Genomic DNA, 22,837 nt, shown 5'->3' with positions numbered 1-22,837 from the left:
TTGGGGCTGTATTTAATAATTACTCTTAATCTGATTGGATGCTTAGTGGAATGTCAGGCTTCATTTCATGCACTATACGTTCATGAAGCTTGTTGTTTAAAAACCTTTAAAAAAATTTAGACATTTCAAAGCCTCTGTTTCAAACTGAAGTATGAGAAATGTGCAAATTAACACCATCTTTAAATATTTGAGAGCCAACTGGTTACCTGACATTATTAGATTCTTTAAAATGAAAATTCATGTGTGTATTTTCACCATTTCCATCAGAATTCTAAGGAATGACTTATTAATTGGAAAAAACTAATATATTTTAATTTCTGTAAACTTATTTTTCTTAAAAAGTAGTATAGTTTCTTTTTGGATTAGCAGCAGAGATGCCACTTAGTCTTCTATAATAACAAATGCTCCAAGGAGGGGGTTAGAAAGGACTGCAGTTCAAGATCAACAGAGCACTTTGTCTTTACACTGATCATCTTAATTTTATCACTTTTACAAAACTTCAATTCCATCAGCTGTATTAAAGAGGAAAGGCAAAAGTTTTCAGATAAAAAAATTAATATTCCTAAGTTAATAAGAATAATTTATAACGTAATAGACTTCCATAATAGACCACCGTATTGGTAGTCTTTATTCCCCCATCTGTTTGTGACAGTGATGACACATATTATTAGTGTGCGTAAATGAGGGGATATGATATCACTTCAGACGTAAATCTTGATTATAAAATTGACTCTACATAGTCAACTGTACTGCTGCTTACCCCCTTCAGTGCCACAATCCATCCCCTGGAGAGATGTAACACAAAATGCTGAATTTTTACATTGGTCTGCTAATAGACTATACAGAACCCTTTATGGAATGAGTCACTTGTAAGTTAAGGAGAGTATTGGGATTAGATTTAGTGAGAGAAAGTGACTTGGAAAGTTTAGATAAATTTGGTCAATCCTAATAAAAAAAGTGAAATTCCCCCTGCACATATGCTATGATAAGGTATGTCTGATATGCTATCTCGTTCAGTAGCAAGAGTGTTTTACAGGGTCTGAAGGTTAGAGAGAGTTTGGGAAGATCATGAAAGGAGTTACCCAATTTTCAGAGAAATGGCAGACCATGCAAGTGCTACTTCGCTATATGTGCAGGGGACCTAAAATGGATTTGTGTAGTCATTTTGTCTTCTTTTGTTGCTAGTAGTTTTGACACATCAGGTTATTCACAGGTTGAGGTAATTATCTGGCTTTTTTGCTGCAGGTGGCTGTGTTACTGCAATGTTCCCCAGTTCTGTGACAGTCTACCTCGATATGAAACCACACAGGTTTTTGGGAGAACTCTGCTACGTGCCGTCTTTACTGTTATGAGACGGCAACTCCTGGAGCAGGCTAGACAGGAAAAAGACAAGCTTCCTCAAGAGAAACGAACACTAATCCTCACCCATTTTCCAAAGTAAGGAGTAACTGCTCATCTTCCTTTAAGATGGTTAACTAGCAATATGCAATTTTGTCTTGAGATGCAAAAATGCTTGTTGGAACAACTAACTGGTTACATCTGCAACAGAAAGACTATTTACTCCGATGTTCAGTGACAAATACACCAGCCCTCTGCTGTCACTTGCACTACACATAGTCATTTGGTACATTCATACCTTCTATTTATATTTAATACAGTGGCTGTATCTCTTTGAGATGGAGTTTTGTTTTGTAAGTAGGGCTGTTTTTCTTGCCAGAGGGGTTGTTCTCACTTTATACTGGAATTTATGATTGGACACTGTTTCTGTTTCTTTTTCCTTTTCTTTAGACCACATAAGTACCTAAGGGCAGATCTACACTACCGCGCTACGTTGGAGCAGCTGTATCGTGTCCGTCCGTGCTATGACGACGGGAGAGTGCTCCCTCGCTGGCTTAATTACTCCACTGGAGGCGGAAGCTATGTTGGCGGGAGAGCATCTCCCACTGACATAGCACGGTGTGGACAGCGCTTTAAGTGACTGTAACTTGCGTTTCTCAGGGGGTGTCGTTTTCATACCCCTGAGTGATGTAAGTTACGTTGACTTATGTGGTAGCGTAGACCAGCCCTGAGTAGTACCATACATTCGTTCTCTATCAGTTTGTTTAGCTCTGCATCTTTCTATGCTCCTTTGCTGTAGCAAAGAAAAAAATAGTGTATTGTACTACTGTCATTGGAGTAATATTCACAGATCCTACTTCGCTTTCCATTAATGTATTTGAAATATAGTAACAGGCCATAAAGTTGATTGTGTGGAATAGGCCTAGATGGAATCGTTTATTAAAAGAGATAAGGTAGGTGAGGCAAAATCTTTTATTGGACCAACTTCTGTTGGTGCAAGGTACAAGCTTTTAAATGCAGAGCTTGTCTTCGGGTCTGATCTGAAGAAGGGCTCTGTGTAGCTTGGAAGCTTGTACCTTGCACAAACAGAAGTTGATCCAGTAAAAGATACTGCCTCACCTACCTTATCTCTCTCATATCCTGGGAGTAACACAAGTACAACAACACTGCAATCATTTATTTAAAGACAGACTGATCGAGGTGAAGATGCTGCTACCAGCCTCACAGTCTCCATATTAATGACAACCAGTTCAACATATCTATATAATAAAATTCCAGGATTGTCATTCTGTCTGTGTGTCACTCTGAAGGCTAGAATGTCTGTTGAGTCAGTGTGAAACAATGGAAACGGCTACAAAAGAGCTCTTTTTGTTCGGAACTCCACCAAGTTCAATCATCACTGGGATTCGTGATCTGTTACTATCCAATTTTTAAATTCTTAGGCCTTTTGGCTTTATGAATTTCCCCTGTGTGACAGCATAGGCTTTTGGCTACAGTAAGGCATTTATTTATGCTATGCCAAGAATCCTAGACCATTGTGATATCAGAGGTAACTCAGCCTATCACTACCCTAATTCTACAGCTAATTTGCATATAACAATTTCATTAGCTGTGTGAGGAAGTCTGCACAGATAGTGGATTACTTAGTAGTGGATAGTCGCTCAACTGGCACACCCATGTGACAGCACAAGTAGGGTGACCAGATGTCCCAAGATTCTTGGGACAGTCCCGATATTCAAGGCTTTGTCTAATATTGGCACCTATATAGCCTCGCAGCCCTGTCCTGATTTTTCACACTTGCTATCTGGTCACCCTGTGCATAGGCTTTCAGCTACTAGTATTCCAGTATTCAATACTAGTTGCAGCTCCTATCAGAACTGACAAAACAATAATATGCCGAGTTTGAAGTGGGTGGGAGATATGTCTAGTCTCAGAACTTTGTTGAGGTAATTGGTCTTAATTTCAAATGAACTTTATTTTTTAAAAATGGACTTGTTTGCACAAAATAGCACAGACATTTAAAAAAATAATATTTTTTTTTATTTTATTTTTTGCAAAAGTGACTCTGTTCTCCTACTGATATTTATAAAGGTTCCTTCTCCATGGAAAGAACTGGCTATACAAGGAAAGTAGTGAAACTGACCAAGCAAAGTGCTATGCAGCCATGTTGGTGCCAGGATATTAGAAAGACAAGGCAGGTGAGGTAATATCTTTTACTGGACCAACTTCTGCTTATATGAGAGACAAGCTTTCAAGCCAAACAGAGCTCTTCTTCAGGTGTGGGAAAGATACTCCCAGAATGACAGCAAAATGAAAGGTGGAACGGATTGTTTAGCACAGGGGTTCTCAAACTTCATTGCACTGTGATCCCCTTCTGACAACAAAAATTACTACACAACCCCAGGAGTGGGGTCCAAAGCCTGAGCCCACCCACGCCTCACCACCCTGGGCCGGGGAGCCCCCACTTCTGGCCTTCAAGCAACTCCCCTCCTCCCCTGAATCTCTTCGAGCTCATCATCTGGAGCAAACTCCCCACAGACAAGGACAGAGCAATTTGGAGTGGCACCAGACCCTGCCAGAACAACAGATGCAAAACCTGCAAACTTATCTCCACTGGTACAATGATCAACACCCCCCACAACATACCTTTCAAGATCCATGAATCCTATATGTGCTTATCACAACATGTGGTGTACCTCATACAGTGCACTAAATGCCCCAATAGGAACCATGTGTGTGAAATCAGATAATCATTGAACTCACACAGGAAAATGATAAAAGACAAAAACACCTTCTCAGCTGTGGGTGAACGCTTTTCACAAAGCAGTCACTCTATATCTGACCTATCAGTCCCCAACCTCAAAGGAAACCTGCACAACGCTTTCAAAAGATGAGCCTGGGAGCTTAAATTCATAACTCTGCTAGACACTAAAAATTATGGATTGAACAGAGACACTGGATCTATGGTTTATTACAACAATCTGTAACCTGCTAACCCCTTTTTGTCCAATGGCTGCAGAGATGTTAATGTGCCACTCCACCTTGAATGGTCCCTTACAATATGTGCTACCTACTTATTCTGAACAGTCTGTTCCACCTTGCATTTAGCTGTGACCCTGGGAGTACCTTACCCACAGAGCTCTTCTTCAGACCTGGGAATGTCTGCATTGCAGTTGGACACCTCTGGCTGACTCAGGCTCCTGGGGCTCAGGCTGCGGGGCTGCTGAGCTCTAGGACCCTGTGAGGGGGAGGGTCCCAGAGCTCAGGCTGTAGCCCTACCCCAGAAGTCTACATTGCAGTTAAACAGCCCTGCAGCCCCGGAATCAGCTGCCATGGGCCAGCCATAGGTATCTAATTGCAGTGTAGAAATACCCTGTGTGGCTTGAAAGCCTCTCTCTCTCTCTCTCTCTCTCAGACAGATGTTGGTCCAATAAAAGATATTAGCTCATCAACCTTGTGTCTCTCAGCAAAGAGCTGTCAAATGCTAGCATGGATTAACACCCCCAACAGGAGTAAAGAGCAATATAAACCTACCTTGGATAGTAAGGGCCAGATTGTGATACCCCTTACTCATATTACCTTTCATTACATTGAAGTCAGTGGAACTGCTTGTGGAGTTAAGGAATTTCTCAGGAAGGGAAAGGGGATCACAGTCTGGCCCCTAAAGTAAAATGGTATTATATTAAATAGGGAGCAGATCTCTGGATCAAGAAGGTGCCATGTTTACATAGTTGTGGTTCTAACCCCAACTGTACTAGGCTTGGTAGAAATTTAATTTGAAAAGCACTTTTATCCCTGCAATTTCTTGATTTTTCTAAGAAAAGCATATTTAAAAGATGTGTGAGAAGTATGAATGGAATAGTAAACCTTTTATACACTGTACTCCTGCTCTGAATTATTTTTCCACTCTATCTCCCTCTGCTACCTAGACTTAGTTCATTCTGTAAGCTACAGTTTAGAATACTGAGCTAATTCTTATTTTCAAAGTGAAGTTCTCAGCAGTCAAACCCTGTGTGGTCACTTGTACTTTGTTCAGTGTCTCCACATGGGTGGGTAAGCATGTGTGCCTTAAATGCGATCTTTGAGGGATTTGTATTGTTATTTAGTTATAATTTATAACCTCAGTGTTCTAGGGTAGTGTTTCTCAAATGCTGCCACCATGGCCTCATGCGGCCACCAGGGGCTTTTCGTGTGGCTGCAGCCTCCAGGGTGGTGATGGGTTGGGGGGGGCAAAGCAGTTGCCCCTCCCATGGCAGCCAGTAGGGATTGGGCCCTGCCCCCTCTGGAGCCACAAATGCTGGAGGAGCAGGCAGGCCTGGCAGGGCTTGGGCTTCAGATCTGGGGTGGCAGGCGGCAGGCTCCAGCCGTGTGGTGGCAAGCTCCATACCCTGGCCACAGGCTTTGAGCCCTGACCCCAGCCCTGGCGCCATGCTCACCCCGCCCCCCCACCTGCTGCCTCCTCTGGCCCCGAGCTCTGGCCATGTGATCTGACACCCAGCCTCAGGGTTTTGGTCCGCAGGGTTTTGGACTTTGACCCATGGGGCCACATGATCCGGCCCCCAGCCATGTGGCAATGACTGCCGGCCCCAAGCTCAACACCCCTGCACATTTCCCAAGGCCTCCACCGCGTCCTCCGGCCCCAGACTCATCGGGCTGTGCAGCTGCAGGCCTCCGGTCCCTGGACTCGTTCCCCCCTCATCACCCCTGGCCCTAAGCTGCCTCCCTACCCACCTCCCCATCCAGGGCTTAATTTATCCCCCAGCTTGCCAGGGCTGAGTAAGTCTGTTGTGAAAAATGATATTTGTATGTTTGTTAATATCACTTTTCACTGCCTCCCTGCTAGCTAGCACATCTGCTGCTGTGAAAAGTGATATTAACAAAATACAAATACCACTTTTCACACAAACAGACTTACTAGCTAGCAAGGCTTAAAAAACACAGTATTTGTTTCTATTCTGTTTAGGTCCAGTAAAGAACAGAGAAAACTGTACATTATTTTTATTATTGAGTCTGCCAAAAAACCCTGCATAAATAAATTATAATGATTTGGACATGTATATGGGCATATTTATTTGTTAATTAAGTATTTTAGGAAAAATTGTCAGAGTGGTCACCAGCAATAGTTGGTGGCCGCACTCTGAGGCCACCAAAAAATTTCTTGTGAGAACCCCTGGCTATGTCTAGACTGCAGTAAAAGACCTGTGGCACAGCTGCTGCTCCTGGCCCAGGTCAGCTGACGTGGGCTTGCAGGGCTTGGGATGTGGGCTATAAAATGGCAGTGTGGGCATTCAGGCGTGGGTGAAGTCCAGGCTCTGAGACCACGTGAGAGTCTATGCTGTAAAGTGATTTAGTTATAATTATAACACCAGTGTTCTAGGGCAGTGTTTCTCAAATGCTGCCACCGTGGCCACAGGCGGCCCAAACGTCCATACTGCTATTTTTAGCTCTGCAGCCTGAGCCCCACAAGCAAGAGTCTGCTGACTTAGGCTCTGAGATGCAGCGCCGTGGGTTTCTTGTTGCAGTGTAGACGTACCCAGAGGTTGTTATTTTCTTAACCAAGATAATGTAGTATTTTAAAAAGAAAATTAGGAGGGTTAATTCAGAAGTATTTTCTGAGGTACCAGTTTATGGTGACACAATGACACAATGTAAGTATACACATGTTATATCTGTGGGTGTCTAGGCAATGAGGGGAGTATAAGGACCACTGTGTCCTGGGCATGTACATTCAATATTTCTGACACCTGTAAACAGCCTGGACTAGACTTTAACTTCTTGTGATGCTCACGGTCAGTATGACTGAAAAATGGTTAGGGGGTGGGTTTAAACTGCTTAAAACATTATATAGCCATTTTCAATTATAGTGGATATCAGTTGACTCCCCAGGTGTCATATATGTGTATAAATGTACTATGTCTAAAATACAATCCTGGGACTCAGTCCTGCAACCCCTTACTGCAGGGGTGGGCAAACTACGGCTTGCGGGCTGGATCCAGCCCCCGGGATTGCTACCCCCATGGCGCTGCGGGCCCCACTTCAGGAAGCAGCGGGCACCATGTACCTGCTGCCCCTGGGGGAGAGGGGGCAGAAAGTGGGTACCTCCTCCAAAGCTCCCATTGGCTGGGAACAGGGAACCACATCCCTGCCTTACTGAGTAGTCCTTACTCATAGATTCATAGCTTTGGTTTTTTTGTTTGTTTTTTTAAGCCAGAAGCGCTCATTAGATCATCTACCCTGCCCTCCTGTATAATACAGGCCATTACATTTCTTCCGGTTATCCTTAGATTGAGCCCCATAATTTGTGTTTGACCAAAGCACATTGTCCGGAAAGGCATCCAGTCTGGATTCGAAGGCATCTAGAGATTTCGAATCCATCACAGCTCTTGGGACTTTGTTCCAATGGCTATTCACCCACATTGTTAAAAATGTGGGCCTTATTTCTAATGGGAATTTGTCTGGCTTCAGCATCCAGCCATTGGTTCTTGTTGTGCTAAAGAGCCCTATGTACCTGATATTTAAACCAAATCCAGGCATTAAAACACCATGATCAAGTCACTTCTCAGTCTTCTTCCCAGAAGTCCTGGGTTCTGTTTCTGGCTCTGCCCCTGACTTGCTGTGTGATCTTGGCCAGTCACCTTCCCACTCTGGGCCTCTGTTCCCTCACACCCTCCTTCTCTCTCTTGTCTATTTAGCTTATAAACTCTTGGGAGCATGGACTGTCTCTTATTGTGTGATATTGCAGCACCTAGCGTTGTGGATCCTGATATCACTTGGGGCCTCTAGATGCTAATGTAATACAAATAATTATAAATTATAATTATTAATAATGTTTGTTATTAATACTGAAAAAAGGAAGGAACAGAATAAGGGTTAAAACTGGACTGAGCTCTTGGGAGGTATGTGTAGCCTTTAATACTCAGTGCTTCTGTAGCAGCTATTGATCTGGAACTTGCAAAGCACTGTACAAAGGTAGTTAGTCTCATTATCTGCCTATTTTACAGTGGGGAAACTGAGCCACAGATATGGGAAAGCAGAGCTGGGACCTGATCCCAGGTCATATGATCCAACAAAGACTTGGCCGTGATGATCTACGTTCTTATTTCAGTGAGATATCACTTGGGAACTGAGTGGTGTCTGTGTATGTGTGTCTGTGTCCACTGTCTAGTGTCTGGGACTGTGTACATGTGCATATTTACGTGTGTGTGTGTGTGTGTGTGGATGGAGAAGGTGGTTTCGGTTTTAAATTAATACAATCAGATGGTCTTCCAGCATTAAAAACCTATTAACAGTCCAGCTGCATTTACTCCCAAAGTCCCTCTGAAATCTGGTACTTGCTGTGGTTACAGGGGACACTGGAGATGAGAGTAGTTGAGGTCGAAGAAGGAAAGACATGGAGTAACAATTGCATCTTCAGCCTTTTTTCTTAGTGCCCTTGGCAGCACTTTACATAGTGTCACTGAATCTCCTACAAAGTCAGTTTCCCAGTTGTTTTGTGAGGTCTCTCACATGAGGATATGGCAGAGAAAAACATTTACAAACAAAAAATGAGGTGGTAAAACCACAAAATGTGGCAGGGGGACCTTGGGGCAGCACCTGCAACGACTTTAAATCTTCTTTTGAAACTGCCTAGGTTACTGGTTTGACCTTTAAAGCCTCAGGGAAATTCATCCCTGGATCCTGAGTCAGTTTAACTGATTTCTCACTCAAATGATCACATTTGATTTCAGTTGGACAATTCACATAAATAAGGACTCCTCTAGAGAGTAAAATTGTGTGCTGTTAAGCTTCTGGCCTCTAAAAACCCTTCTGGGTACCACAGGGTACGACTGCACTGCAGGGGGAGTTGTTGTTCCCAGCTCGGGCAGACACACACACACCAAGCTAGCACACGAAAAGTCACAATGTGGCCATGGAGGCATGGGTGGCAGCTCAAGCCAGCCGCCTGAGGACAGTGCTGTCTGAGATCCTTGCTGCATAACCAAGTGTCTAGCCTGTGCCATTGTGGTCTCACTGCCATTTTTAGCACGCTAGTGCAGTCAAAACTGTGCGTGTATGTGTAACAGAGCTAGGAATTACATGGCCCAGCTTCAGTGTAGACCTATCCAGAGGATGTGCCGCTGTCTGAGCTATGAAAGGGAATTGCTGTCGTGGTCCTATGAAGGCATGCTGGATGTTCTGATGTGTAACACTTGAGTGTTATGCTTGTGAGACATTCCATAAAAGAGTGTAAAGTACGTTCATTTTTTCTAAACGTACAGACTAATTTTTAAAATGTCATATAAGCACTAGGTGTAATTACGCACTTACATGTAAGTGTTTTCATAAGGCCAATGTAAATGGCTAGTGCTAGTGGGATTTTTTAGCAAACTTGTGCTAAATACTAGATTTTTCAGAATGAATCGGAAAAGCATGTGTTGCAGTTGCATAAGACCAACACACTCTTGCTTGTCAACACACAGCTCTCCTATTGCTGCCCTCACTTGTGCTATGTAAATGCAGTATGCCATCTGTGATCGAAAAACGTTTTAGTAGAGGAAACATTTACTTCTAGTTAAGGTGTATAACCTCAGGTTTTACACGTTCATCATGGGTATTTTATTAAAAAATAATTTAAAAAACTGTCCAGCAATGTTCAGTTGTAGAATCACCAGTTTCTTCATTCTGTATTCAAAAGATTTTAATGATTATTCTGAAGGAAGGCCTATCTTCCTTTGGGTAGGAGTAATTCTGTGGTGTTTAACATTGCCTCTGTATTTCTGCATTTAGGTTTCTATCCATGCTAGAGGAAGAGGTGTATAGTCAGAATTCTCCTATTTGGGATCAGGATTTCATGGTGTCCTCTTCTCGAACTGGCCAGCTAGGAATCCAAACAGGTAATCTGCATTTAGGACAGGGTCAGGGAGAGACTATATAAAGAACACTCTACATCTACAAAATCTTCCACTGAGAGAAAATGGTATAATTGTAAGAGGCAGTACTGGAACTGCAGATTTATGTGGAAGCTTCTGTTAAAACTGGTAGCTTGAATATCAGTCCATGGCCAGATGTACACAGGAAGCAGTCTCTCTGGTTCCTCATGGAATGATGAAATACTCTCCTGATGAAATACTCCACAAAGGCATACAAATGGTGTCTTACCTCAGAACATTTTATATCTTGTTGCTGTCATATGTACTTTAGCTGTCTTGTTTTTTCAGAGCTCCCTCAAGCATTGCCTGGTGTCCATTGACACATCCTGCCCCATACCATGCCTGGTGTCTCTGATAATGGGGCTCTTACCACATATTAGGGACCCTTCTATTGGGACAAGCATGTAACTTTGAGTAATTCCTAGTTTCTAACTAGTATCTGATCATATATGGGCATTGCGAGGTTGGGGTGGAGGACACCTGTTGAAAAATATATCTATAAAAATTGCTAAATTGTTAAAGGGCCAAGTGAAATTATACTAAGATGCCCCCCACCCCCACCTAATCTATCCTGTTTATGAATGGTTTAAGAGAGAGGCCCAATATAGCGCTAAATGTATCTTGGTCATAAAGGTCATTTCACCAGCTAATCTTCAGTACACTTCAAATTTTGACCTGTACTCCTTCGGTGTCAAAGTAGCCAGGTTCTTCCCTCATGAATGTTTCAGAAAACAATTGAAAGGGGGCCTGCTGCTTTTGAGGCCATAACAGTAAGGGTTTACAAAGAGAGAGACTGCATGTGTCCAGTTTCCAAGGAACCACCTTGTTAGAAAATGATTAATGGCAGTAAACAAATCTGAGCCTGTGGAATTAAATCTATTTGAGAAGGGGTGGAGAAGTGTGCGTTTTTTATTTTGAAAAATAATTGTACAGCTTTAAGTGGTGCCATAAGAGTCATTTTCATTGGATTCGGTTTGGATCGCACGTTCATAGAATCATAGCAATGTAGGACTGGAAGAGACATCAGACAGTCATCAAGTCCAGCCCCGTGTGCTGAGGCAAGACCAAGTAGTATAAGTGGAATGCACTTGAGTGAAATCTTACATCTTTTCCTAGAAGACCCTTGAGAACTGGCTGCAAATCGTTTCTTGACGTGGCAGAATGCCAACTAGCTAGGTAGGTATGTTGAGGAAGCCCATTTTTACTAGCATTTGCACAACACTGCAGAGGAATAAAGCCTGACATTGGCAGTTGAGTAAAATTAGCTCTGTAAGACAATGGAAAGTGTTAGAGCTGTATTTGTTACCTGGAAGCTTTTAGAAGATATAGTTCGTAAATCCCCATCTGCGCATCAAGGAATGTGGCTTGCTGTGCAGTATCAAATTTTAAAATACAATAAAAGAAATCAGAATAAAAAACCCCTTCTAAAAATAGACACAAATAGCATTCTGTACCCTGGTTTTTGATTGCACTACATAGCATGGAGTGCTGTTGAAAACCCATTGGATACTTGCTACCAGTGTAACTCTTTGAAGTTGTTTGTTTGTTCTTCCAGTCAACGTTGTGGTGAATTCTAATGTCTTGAACGTTCTTTCTCTTTTATATTGTTGCAGTTATCAGTCCTCCCCCTGTGGCAAGGTCTGTTTCGTATAATGCAAGTCCTTCATCTCTAGAACAACCCAACAGTGGAAGTATGAGTCCTGCTTGCAAAGTTTCTTCTTGCCATGACCCAGCTCTAGGTAACTTGAAAGGAAGTTGATCTTGTCTTCTGTTCAGCCTAATTATCACAACATGACTTTATGTTGTGTCAAACCTATAGTTTTCTTTGCTTTTAATAGCTGTGGCATAGCTGAAATCCAGACCTTGTTCCTTGCTGGACCAGAGAAAACAAGTCAACTTTAAAGAATTGGTGTCCTTTCTAATGTAGACAAATTACAACATAGCATTCACCACATGTCGAACTCTGGTGAACATATCCACTGTAACGGAAAGCAAAATGATGCCCAGTTTAGTTCAAACTCTCAGTTATTTACTGGACTATTGTTTTGTTTACAGATACGATTTAAAACTCCCATGTTAATCCAGAAGAAAAAAATCACAGGTGACCCAAACATTTTTTTTGAAAAATGACGCACTTTTAGGGTCAGATGCATAATGTTCCAAGTAGTAGGAAGCAGAGGGATATCAGCAGATAACTGTTTATGAACTTGCTTTTTTCTTGTAGTTTAAAGTCCTTTGAAGTCATGTTACCGGCTTCCATTCCACTGCTGTGCTCCAGCATGTATCAGCATATGCTATTTGGATTACAAAGTGAGACAATTAAAAAAACAACAACCAAAAATGTTTGCAACACAATAAAAAAAAATCTTAACCCAGACCCCTTCCCTTCATATGTTGTCTCTGTGCACCAGTGTGTTTACCTGAAAGCTGTAACATCTCAGTATGATGCTTATTGGGACATCATAGCAGAGTGGAAGCCAGAGAACTGTGACCTAACACAAATAAAAGATAAATTTACAATTAGCCATATAGTGGATAATCTCTGCCCCTTGCTATTTGGGAGATTCAGCATTTAACTCATTTTTAAAAACAGTCTTCAGTCTGCCTTTACTACATTACATCTCAGTCTATAATTAACACCAGTGTTGTTTCTATTGTATTTTGATTGGGGGTTTTAATATCTTGGTTTCTTAAAGTTACATATGTTTGAAATACGATATATATATATATATATATATATATATATATATATATATATATATATGTACTGTCAGACCAGCTGCACTTTTGTTTCCACAATGAGTTAAAAAACATCAATTGTGGATATTTAGTTCTAAGATATCACAACATGTAAGACATAACTGGCTTCACTGTTATATCAAGTTTTGGGTAAAATTACTTGAGTTAATTTTTTAAAGGGAAGTGGATTTAGTAAACTTCTGATGTTTTGAAGAAAATGGCGAAAATATGTACTATTGGTAGGGCCCTACCAAAGTCACGATCCATTTTGGTCAATTTCACGGTCATAGGATTTTAAAAATCATAAATTTCATGATTTCAGCTATTTAAATGTGAAATGTCATGGTGTTGTAATTGTAGGGGTCCTGACCTGAAAAGGAGTTGTGGGGTGGGGGGGTCGCAAGGTTACTGTAGGGAGGGTTATGTTGCCGCCACCCTTACTTCTGCACTGCTGCTGGCGGCAGCGCTACCTTCAGAGCTGGGCAGCTGGAGAGCGGCGGCTGCTGGCCAGGAGCCCAACTGTGAAGGCAGAGCCGCTGCCAGCAGCAGAGCAGAATTAAGGACGGCATGTTGTGTTGCCACCCTTCTGCGCTGCTGCCTGCAGAGCTGGGCCCTCAGTCAGCAGCCGCCGCTCTCTGGCCGCTCAGCTCTGAAGGCAGCACAGAAGTAAGGGTGGCAATACTATGACCCCCCAAAAATAACCTTTTGACCCCCTACAACCACCTGTTGGGTCAGGACCCCCAATTTGAGAAATGCTGTATAGTATAGGGTAAAAGTACACAAAACACCAGATTTCATGGGGGGAGACCTGATTTCATGGCCCATGACGCATTTTTCGTGGCCAAGAATTTGGTAGGGCCCTAACTATTGGCTCCTAAGTGTGGGAAGCTTTTCAGAACTTTTCTGTGATTGTGCTAATCCACTATTCACTTTATTGGGGTTTCTTGTCATCCCCAAATGCTCGTAACAATGCTAGTGCACGTCTGTGAGGTTGATGTGATTTCAAGATGGTGGCAAAACAAATCTCTGAAGAGGCCATTGTGATGATCAGAAGCAAAATGGCTTTAATGTGAATTTATGGAAATAAAAGTGGTTCAAGCGAACGTATGTATGTCCTCAAGTCAGTGCTGACGTTCCAGCATAAAGACAATGTTGCACTGGTGATGTTTACATATGATAATTTGATATAAACAAACATACCAGTGACCTTTCTTTCTATTTCCAGGTTTTTAAAAGAAATGAAATTAAAAACACTCAACAAAATCTAGTACTAATGTTAGAATGCAAACCAACTAAAGCAAGAACATGGTCTAAATTGATGATTCATAGCCTAGTCCCATAGTGCTTAGACACACAACATGCTGCCAACAACAATAGGAGAAGATTAAAGTGCAGCTAAAGGCAAACAGGCAATTATTAAACTGACATCGTTGGGGTATCCTCTCAAGGACTTTCATATTTAAGCAGTTAATACTGCAAATCAAAACATGTTTATTTTTTAAATGCCAGCCTAGCATATACAGCAGGGGACCTGAAAGCTAAGCTCTTTTCTTCCTGTTTGTTACACAACAAGTAATAGATTATGCAGCTGGAATTCAGCTGCCAGATTTGTGGATGGTACATGAGTGAGAACAGAATCCAGCTCTGTCTTAAATAGCTATATTGTCTCTTTAGTGCAGACTGGAGTGAAAATTTGTTTTGGTCAGTAAAGCCATGCAGTGAGCAGATATGTTGAGTCAGAGAAGGTGCCATTTTTAGTCACTCCTCATACCATAACTACACGTTAAATAGCAGTGGGAAGATATTTAATCATTATGGGACAGGTTTGTGGAGAGCTATTTAAGACAGAGCTGAATTCTGTTCTCACTCATGTACCATCCACAAATCTGGCAGCTAAATTCCAGCTGCCTGCATTAGTTCAGTGGTAGCTCAGTTGCAACTTAAGCATATAGTGTGGTTTCTTAGCAAGACTTGTAGTGATTTCCTAGGGCTCTGAGTAATGGATTCATGCCTAGTACAGACTTATTAATATAAAGATTGATCACGTCAGTACCGTGAATTGTAAAATTGACTTCTGGCATTGCTGAAAAAGCACCTCAAATCTTAGTTCATTTACAGAAATCAGTTGCATTAGGAAAGTGATTGACTGCCTGCTTGTGCTTGCTCAGATCCACTGCAGCATTCACTAGGCTAATTTCTTGCTGCTTTTGTCTTATAAATGGAATGAATATGTTCTGTGTCTGTGGCAACCTGTTTGGCCTTTAAATTATCCTTTCTTTTTGTTCTGATTTGGCTGTGTAGGAGAGAAGAGAAAGAACACTGAACCTTATTCTCAGGAAGATTCAAAAAGGCCCAGAGTTGTAGGAGATATTCCTATTGAATTGATCAATGAAGTGATGTCAACAATTACAGATCCAGCTGCGATGCTGGGGCCAGAGGTGAGAAATATAGACCTGGCAATATTGACGGTTCACTTTTGTAACCATTACAACACAAATGGGACAATATAAACTACTAGAATTTAAGGATCCATTATAATTATCATGCCTTGTTTCTCTTTACTTAAAATGAAGGAAAATATTTGGTCTGTTTCTCAAATGAAATGCATTGTTTGACAGAACAATAAATAGAGAGTAAAAAAAAATCTTTTGTTATATAATATGTACCATTTACAAAGACACTTTGATACCAGTGGTAGCAAAGAAATGCTTCAGCAACTCATTGCTCACAGCTTGTTTTACGAGGTACTTTTACTACAGAGCAGTTCTATAATACTTCATTGTTAATTGCAGATGTTTCATATTTTCTCTTGTTACTTTAAGACATGGGTGAAGTTGGTACAAATCTTGTAGCAGAATATTAGATTCAGATTTGAAACTTCTCCCAATCACAGCAGGGTCGATTTTTCTTTAGTGAATATGTAGATGTGCTGAGGCTCAAAAATGAAACAACTTCTTTGCTTTTTCTCCTATAGCTTTTTCCTTAACAGGGGGGCGGGGAACGGGACATGGGAGACTGAATTGCATTCTACCTATTTTCTACATTAGCATACACACCACAACATTGCACACATTTTTTGGTTTGCATTGCCAGCTCTTCCTTCTCCTCACTCTCCTCTTGATTATGTTTTGCCAGTCTTTCATATTTGCCGAGTTTCAGCCAGAGACTGCAGAAGATTTGGAGCTTTTACAAAGTTCTTTCCCAAATTTTGTAATCTGATTGATGGGTATGTTCATTGTGAATGTTGGGACAATCAGGACGCAGGGCCTGACAGTGACTGGATGCTCAGCAGCTAAACTTTGCCCTGGAAAGCAAACAGTGCATGGAAGTCTGGTCTAGTGCAAAATAAACGTTACTGTGGGCAATTACTGTGTAATTGGTGACAGTCCTATGTCTGTAGTGTGTTAGTTCCAAGGAGCACTGACTATACAAATAAGTATGTGGGTTTTCCCAGACAGCATTAGAAATATTTTAGTATCCAACAACTATCTTTAACCTTTTCAATCACATTTTAAAGGATAGGTGGTTGGGAGTACCTCAGGCTTGTTCACTGTGAGTAACTGTGATGAGCTTTCATTACCTGTTCATTTAATTCACTATGATAAAGCTAAAAATTTAAAAACAAAATATAGCCACAATTTTAATAGGGCCTACAAAAAGTATTTTTTCCAGTATTGCTAGAGTAGCAATTAAATACTATTTTCAGACTTCCGCAGTAGATGCTGATTGCAGTTGATGCTGAGGTTGAAGACTCACCAGCGTGGCGCCTCCTGCTGGTCGTCTTGGGAATTAGCTCAACTCCAGCTTTGGAACGCCCTCTGCTGGCTGGTGTCTCACCTGTCTCAGGCCCCCGTGTCCGTCCCAGACCCTGGTGCCCCTTACCCTGGGGTTCTGCCTACTGCAGTACCCCCTCCCCTAGGTCTTCCCTCCCAGGGGAACCCCCAACCCTCTACACCCACCTTGCGTCAGGGGCTACTGGCAGTTGTCAGTTAGACCCCGCTCGCTGAGGCAAACGGCAGTCTGTAAAGGCCACTCATCATCGGCAAAGGCGTTGGGCCAGCTGCCTCTGCCTAACCCCAGGCTGCACCTCTGCAACCCCAGTACCTGCTTTGGCCTTTAGTAAGGCCCGCAACTGGGAGATTTGCCAGGTTGGAGCTCCCCAGCACTCCTCTACTCCTGGTACCCTGAGCTCCCAGGCAGCCAGGTCCTTCTTTCTCCACAGCTAGAGGAGACTCTGACCCATCTCCTCCCTGAGCCCTTATAACAGGAATCAGCCTAGCTTTTTTCCACCAGAGTGGGGTAACTGTCCCGCTACACCCATGTAAAAGCAAAAATATTTCGGCATGGTAAGGTGTTATACAAGTAGAAGTTGCTAAACAAATTGGCTGTATTAGTTTCCACTCCATTCGGATATAGACACACAACTGTCAGATTTTAGAAGCAAAATTAGAAGAAAATGAAATGTTGTTTTCAAATTCTTAAAGTAATTGTGTAATTATGGAAAGTAATAAAATCAAAACTCTGTCAGGCTTATTTGGCAGAATCACTTTTTATTTAATACCCAGAGGCAGCTCTGTTTGTAAAAGGATGAATGGGAGACTTAGAACATTTCTTGATTGTCCTGTTGATAGATGTGAAATTAAGACCGTATCTCCTCAAACTCTCTCAAATGTATTTTTGTTCCCCTCTTGCACAACACAGACTAACTTTCTGTCAGCACATTCAGCCCGGGATGAAGCAGCAAGACTAGAGGAGCGCCGGGGAGTGATTGAATTTCACGTAGTTGGAAATTCCCTGAACCAGAAGCCAAACAAAAAGATTATGATGTGGCTAGTTGGCTTACAGAACGTATTCTCCCATCAGCTTCCCAGAATGCCAAAGGAGTACATTACACGCCTGGTCTTTGATCCGTTAGTATCTTCTTTCTGATGTATGAGAGTCTGTAATGTGCGGTAGATAGACAGGAAAGGATCAATTTACAGGACAAAAAAGACAGAAAGCATGTCTGTTCTATGCTTGCTTTATTATTTCAAACAGAGATTGAGCCTAGCAAATATATCAGGTTGCTACTTTCCAAATTTACTGAATGTAGATATAATCAGAAGGTGTGAGAAATCTGGAAATAATTTTCATTGTTGCTGTCATAAAAGTTAACGATTAATAGCTGGTTATTGGCTAGTGCAGAGAATGGATGCAGTGCAAATTTTCCCAGACCTTGAAGTTTGCAATAAAATTCTTGAACCTTGCCATAGACAGTTATGAAGGGTTTACCGATGGCAGTCTTGTTCTTTTAATGGTTAGCACATGGTGTAAGTGCTGCTGAAATGGATATTTCTTCTGATTTTTGCATGCTTTTGAGAATAGGTGCTTAGAAATATCTATAATAATTGACTGCCTGGTCACCTATGCTGGAAATTGATCACTTAAGCTATGTAGAATGCACACAGGGAATCAGGCATCTGGTAGTAAAGGCTGAATGTCCTGAAGCTCTGTTAATCTCTTATTTAGCCAGGGTACAGTCGTGATAAGAAATGCAACATAACTGTATAACTTATAGTGACAAAGGCAAGAAAACTCTTTATAAGGCATTTTACAGTAGATGAGGAACATGATGTTAGTTAAATCAGCAACTGTTCTATAGATACAAGCAATTGATTTAACAAATTTCAGAGTAGCAGCCATGTTAGTCTGTATTCGCAAAAAGAAAAGGAGTACTTGTGGCACCTTAGAGACTAACCAATTTATTTGAGCATAAGCTTTCATGAGCTACAGCTCACTTCATTGATCCGATGAAGTGAGCTGTAGCTCACGAAAGCTTATGCTCAAATAAATTGGTTAGTCTCTAAGATGCCACAAGTACTCCTTTGGTTTAACAAAGACATTTATAATTGCTTTTGGAAAGCAAAGAATAAATTTCTGAGGGAAAGATGGCACCTGTGCTATGGCCATGAACTAAGGCTGTCATTATTTTATGCATTCAGAAAACACAAGACCCTTGCATTAATAAAAGATGGTCGTGTGATTGGTGGTATCTGTTTCCGGATGTTCCCATCTCAAGGATTTACGGAGATTGTTTTCTGTGCTGTGACTTCTAATGAACAAGTCAAGGTAAAGACAATGTTAGAAGTGGTTGATTAAGTCTATTTGGGTTCTGCGGGGCCAGAACTCACTAATGGGTCATAGTCATAATTTTGGAATCACCGTCTTCTCGCTTCCCTTTCCTGTTCAAGAATACTTGGCAATATATTTAACACACAAAGCAATTCAACTGCCTAAAAATGTTATAGGTCTGAGGACCACCCCCTTCAGAATAATTAAAAACATCTTCCATCAACATACTAATCTGTTGGCTCCCATTATTGGGCTCTTTACTCTTCAGTCTTCACTGACTGGCCTTATATCAGCTTATCGTAACATTCGTAGTTGAACGAAAATGGGCATTCTGCTTGTGAGACAGTAATGCTACGACCACAACCTTAAGTCACTTCAGTTAACAATACAGTTTTTAAAAAGTGGGTATATTCTTGCATCTAGCATGCTGTATAATTCTACTAGTGTGTACTTGAAGGGTATTTAAATGTTAGGCCATGTCTACACTATGGGCACTATAGTGGCACAGCTAGGATGCCGTAGCTATGCTGCTGTGTCACCCATAGTGTAGATGCTCCCTAGAGCGACAGAAGGGGAGTTTCCATTGCCATAGAAACTCCACCTCCCCAAGCAACGGTAGCTAGATTGATGGAAGCATTCTTCTGTCGACCTAGCTATGTCTGTACTGGGGGTTAGGTCAGCACAGCTATGGAGCTCAGGAGTGTGGATTTTTGACGCCCCCCGAGCGCTAAAGCTATATTGACCTAAATTGCCTGAAGAATGAACCTCTCTGCTTAAAGAATGAAGAGTGTAAAAGTACAGTACCAGATTTCCTTTTAACAGAGGATTTCAGGTGAATCAAAATTATTGCTGTTTGATTTCAACCTCTTGCCTTTAGATGGTGCTGTAGCTGTATGTTCAGTCAACTGTGTTTATAGATGAGAATGAAACTAATTTGGAGTTCACATCACAGAGTTGGCAGAAGTTATGTGCTACATTCAGGCTCTTGAAAACAAAGAGCCAGGGTAGAGGAATAGCAGAGTGGGAGCTGAATGCTTTTACAGCCTTAAATGTGTTCCCTCAGTCTTGGATTCACTAAACTCCAGTTTTAGAGAGAGAGATTCACTCACTCTCTTAGCTGGCGGTCTGTCACAAGGGGATTCATCCAGCATTTCAGCCGATCTGAACAATAAAATATAACAGTCCAGACATGTATATTTGTAAGACTAAATAATTAGAAAAATGTGTGTTCACTGTGTAATGGCTTTTGCTGATTCAGTACAAAGTTGTGCTGACACACTTTGTGTAACAGTTCTGCTGGGGTAGCATTTTAAAAAACAACCAACCAAATAAAACTAACAAAGGCCAACTGTCAAAAGTAGCTGCTTAAACAATATATGCATGAGCACTTTGGTGCACAGCTATCAATTTTACACTCCTGAGTGCCTGTTAACATACATATATATTTGAGATAACTACATCTGAAAGCTGGGCTTCCTGTGTTCCTTTCTGTGGAAGGTGGCCACCACCAGTAGCTAACTAAGAAAATCTTTACAAATGGATCTTGGTCTCTTCCTGCTGAAAAGTACTTCCTATCTTTATGAACTTTCAGATAGCTGGACTAAGTAAGATGGAGGACTATTTTTTTTAAATTTGGCTTTTGAAAGTTGAAACAGTTTTGAAGTAGCTGCATGAGACTTCTATGTACAATGTGCATTCTAGCTTGTGTGTCTTAATTTCTCTGTATGAATATTCAGCTGCAGAAGTTTTTGTGAGAATGAATAAAATTTGAAGAAATAAATTTACATAAAATAAGATGGCTAAATTAAAAATCATCTCTAGGACAAAATGTTCCAGGTATATGTAATTGCCAATGTCATTCTCAGAATTACTTTAAAAAAATTCCGTAAAGCCTCAGATGTGACACTCAGGGTTAGCAGTCAGACAAAATAATTTAGAACTCTTGAAATGGGTCACTAAATTGTGACCAGAGAATGATGGGCACTGAAAATGTCATAGTGTATGTCTACGCTGCATTTAAAAACGCATGGCTGGCCCATGCCAGCTGGCTTGGGTGAAGGGGCTGTTTAATTGTGGCGTAGATGTTTGGGCTCAGGCTTCAGCCTGGGCTCTAGAATCCAGCAAGGTGGGAGGGTCCCAGAGCTCAGGCTGCAGACAGAGCCTGAATGTCTACACTGGTTAAACAACCCTTAGCCTGAGCCTTACAAGCTGGAGTCAACTGGCATGGGCCAGCTACGAGTGTCTAATTTCAGTGTAGACATACCCGTAGTCTCTAACTTACTGTTTGGATTGTTCTGCTACAGAGAAATAAGCTTGACTAGCATTCACATCTCTAGTTTTTAGGTAAAAAATGATTTTTCATTACATTTTGATCATGGTTTCGTCTATTTAAATTAAACCCTTGTGAATATAGAATTTGAACACTGAAAATCCCTTTATATCGTGTGCACTTCTGAGAATTTCTAAAGAACTTTTGGGACCCCTCAACGGTCCATGAGTTGTCAAATCACGTATTTGATACCAGTTGTACTCTTTGAAGGGCGAAACAAGTATCTTAGTAGTTTACTTAAATTTCAGAAATATGCAATTTAGTACATAATCTGGGGTTGTAATTTTAAATGTGAAGTCTGTAAAAGGGCCCCAAACTTTTAAAGGGTAGTCACTGAAAATAAGTTGGTGCAAAGGTATTATACCCCACAGTGACAGACTTTTCCAAGCATGTGTCATTATTAAGTATTCTGTATTAAATTTCCAATATTTATTTATTTATGATATAATTTTGTTGCCATTTTCCAGAGGCCATTAAAGATAGTGAATCATGAGTAATGTTGTACTTTCCATTTTGTAATTTATTGTTCTATTTCATGTCAAAGCATAAGAAGTCTCCCAATCTTCCAATGAAATAAGGAGACCCCAGATATGTTTCCCAGACATTTTTAAAAGACTCCAGTTTTTTATCCATTGTCTCAATAATTGCAGCATAAGCAGGAATGATTAATTCAGTTACATTGTGTCCAGTTAGTATAAAATACTCTGTCTCATTAGTGAAGGATTACTGGGTTTAGTCTGTATCAGTTCTTTTTCATCGCAAGAGAAAAAGAATAGGACAGTTTGGAAATATAAATAGCATATTTATTTTCCTGTAGGATTATTCACTTTTAGCTACATTATTGCATAATTCTCTTCTGTTTCTGAATGAGACTGGGAATTGTTTTATTTGGCATCAGAGGACATCTTTATTCATTATTTATTCATTTATATTGTGGTAGTGCCTAGAGACCCCAATCAGAGATCAGGTCTCCACTGGGCTAGGTGCTCTGCACATATAATAAAAAGATGGCACCTGAATAAAAAAAGCCTAAAATCTTAGCATGTGATGAAAAACAACAGGTGGGTAAAATGAACAAGCAGAGGGGTAAGAGGACAAGGTAACAATGAAACAGTCATGATTACCATAATAACCAGCATTCTTAGTACATCAGCTGCCTAGCCATTACAAAGTGTTTTGTAAGTGACATGACCAAAGTAAGTCTTAAGGAAGAATCTGTTTCTCAGATATATCATTGTAGCATCCGAACACCTTTAGCTTTGTTAGTCCCCAAGGTTGTGAATCTATATACTTGATATTTAACTTAAATACACTATATAGAGATATATTCACCTTAAATTACAACTATCTGAAAAAATAACCTCTCGATCAACACACTACTCCCCAAGGGAGTTGAGGTTGTTTCTTTTAG

General features: G+C 41.0%; 1 protein-coding gene across 8 annotated transcripts in view; it reads left to right on the top strand.

Annotated features, from left to right (window-relative positions):
- The window catches only part of KAT2B (lysine acetyltransferase 2B), an 80,970-nt gene that overhangs the window by 40,067 nt on the left and 18,066 nt on the right, over positions 1-22,837 (top strand). For all 8 annotated transcript variants that reach the window (XM_073333503.1, XM_073333507.1, XM_073333502.1 and 5 more), the window contains 6 exons: positions 1,246-1,437; positions 10,105-10,211; positions 11,861-11,986; positions 15,288-15,424; positions 17,688-17,896; positions 18,968-19,094. In XM_073333503.1, the coding sequence (XP_073189604.1) occupies positions 1,246-1,437; positions 10,105-10,211; positions 11,861-11,986; positions 15,288-15,424; positions 17,688-17,896; positions 18,968-19,094 (898 nt within the window). The remainder of the gene's footprint in view (positions 1-1,245; positions 1,438-10,104; positions 10,212-11,860; positions 11,987-15,287; positions 15,425-17,687; positions 17,897-18,967; positions 19,095-22,837) is intronic.

The sequence above is a fragment of the Lepidochelys kempii genome, chromosome 2 (assembly GCF_965140265.1).
Source record: "Lepidochelys kempii isolate rLepKem1 chromosome 2, rLepKem1.hap2, whole genome shotgun sequence".
NCBI classification, from domain to species: Eukaryota; Metazoa; Chordata; order Testudines; family Cheloniidae; genus Lepidochelys; species Lepidochelys kempii.
The sequence above is the reverse complement of the archived record's forward strand: the minus strand, read 5'-3'. Positions and strand labels throughout refer to the sequence as shown.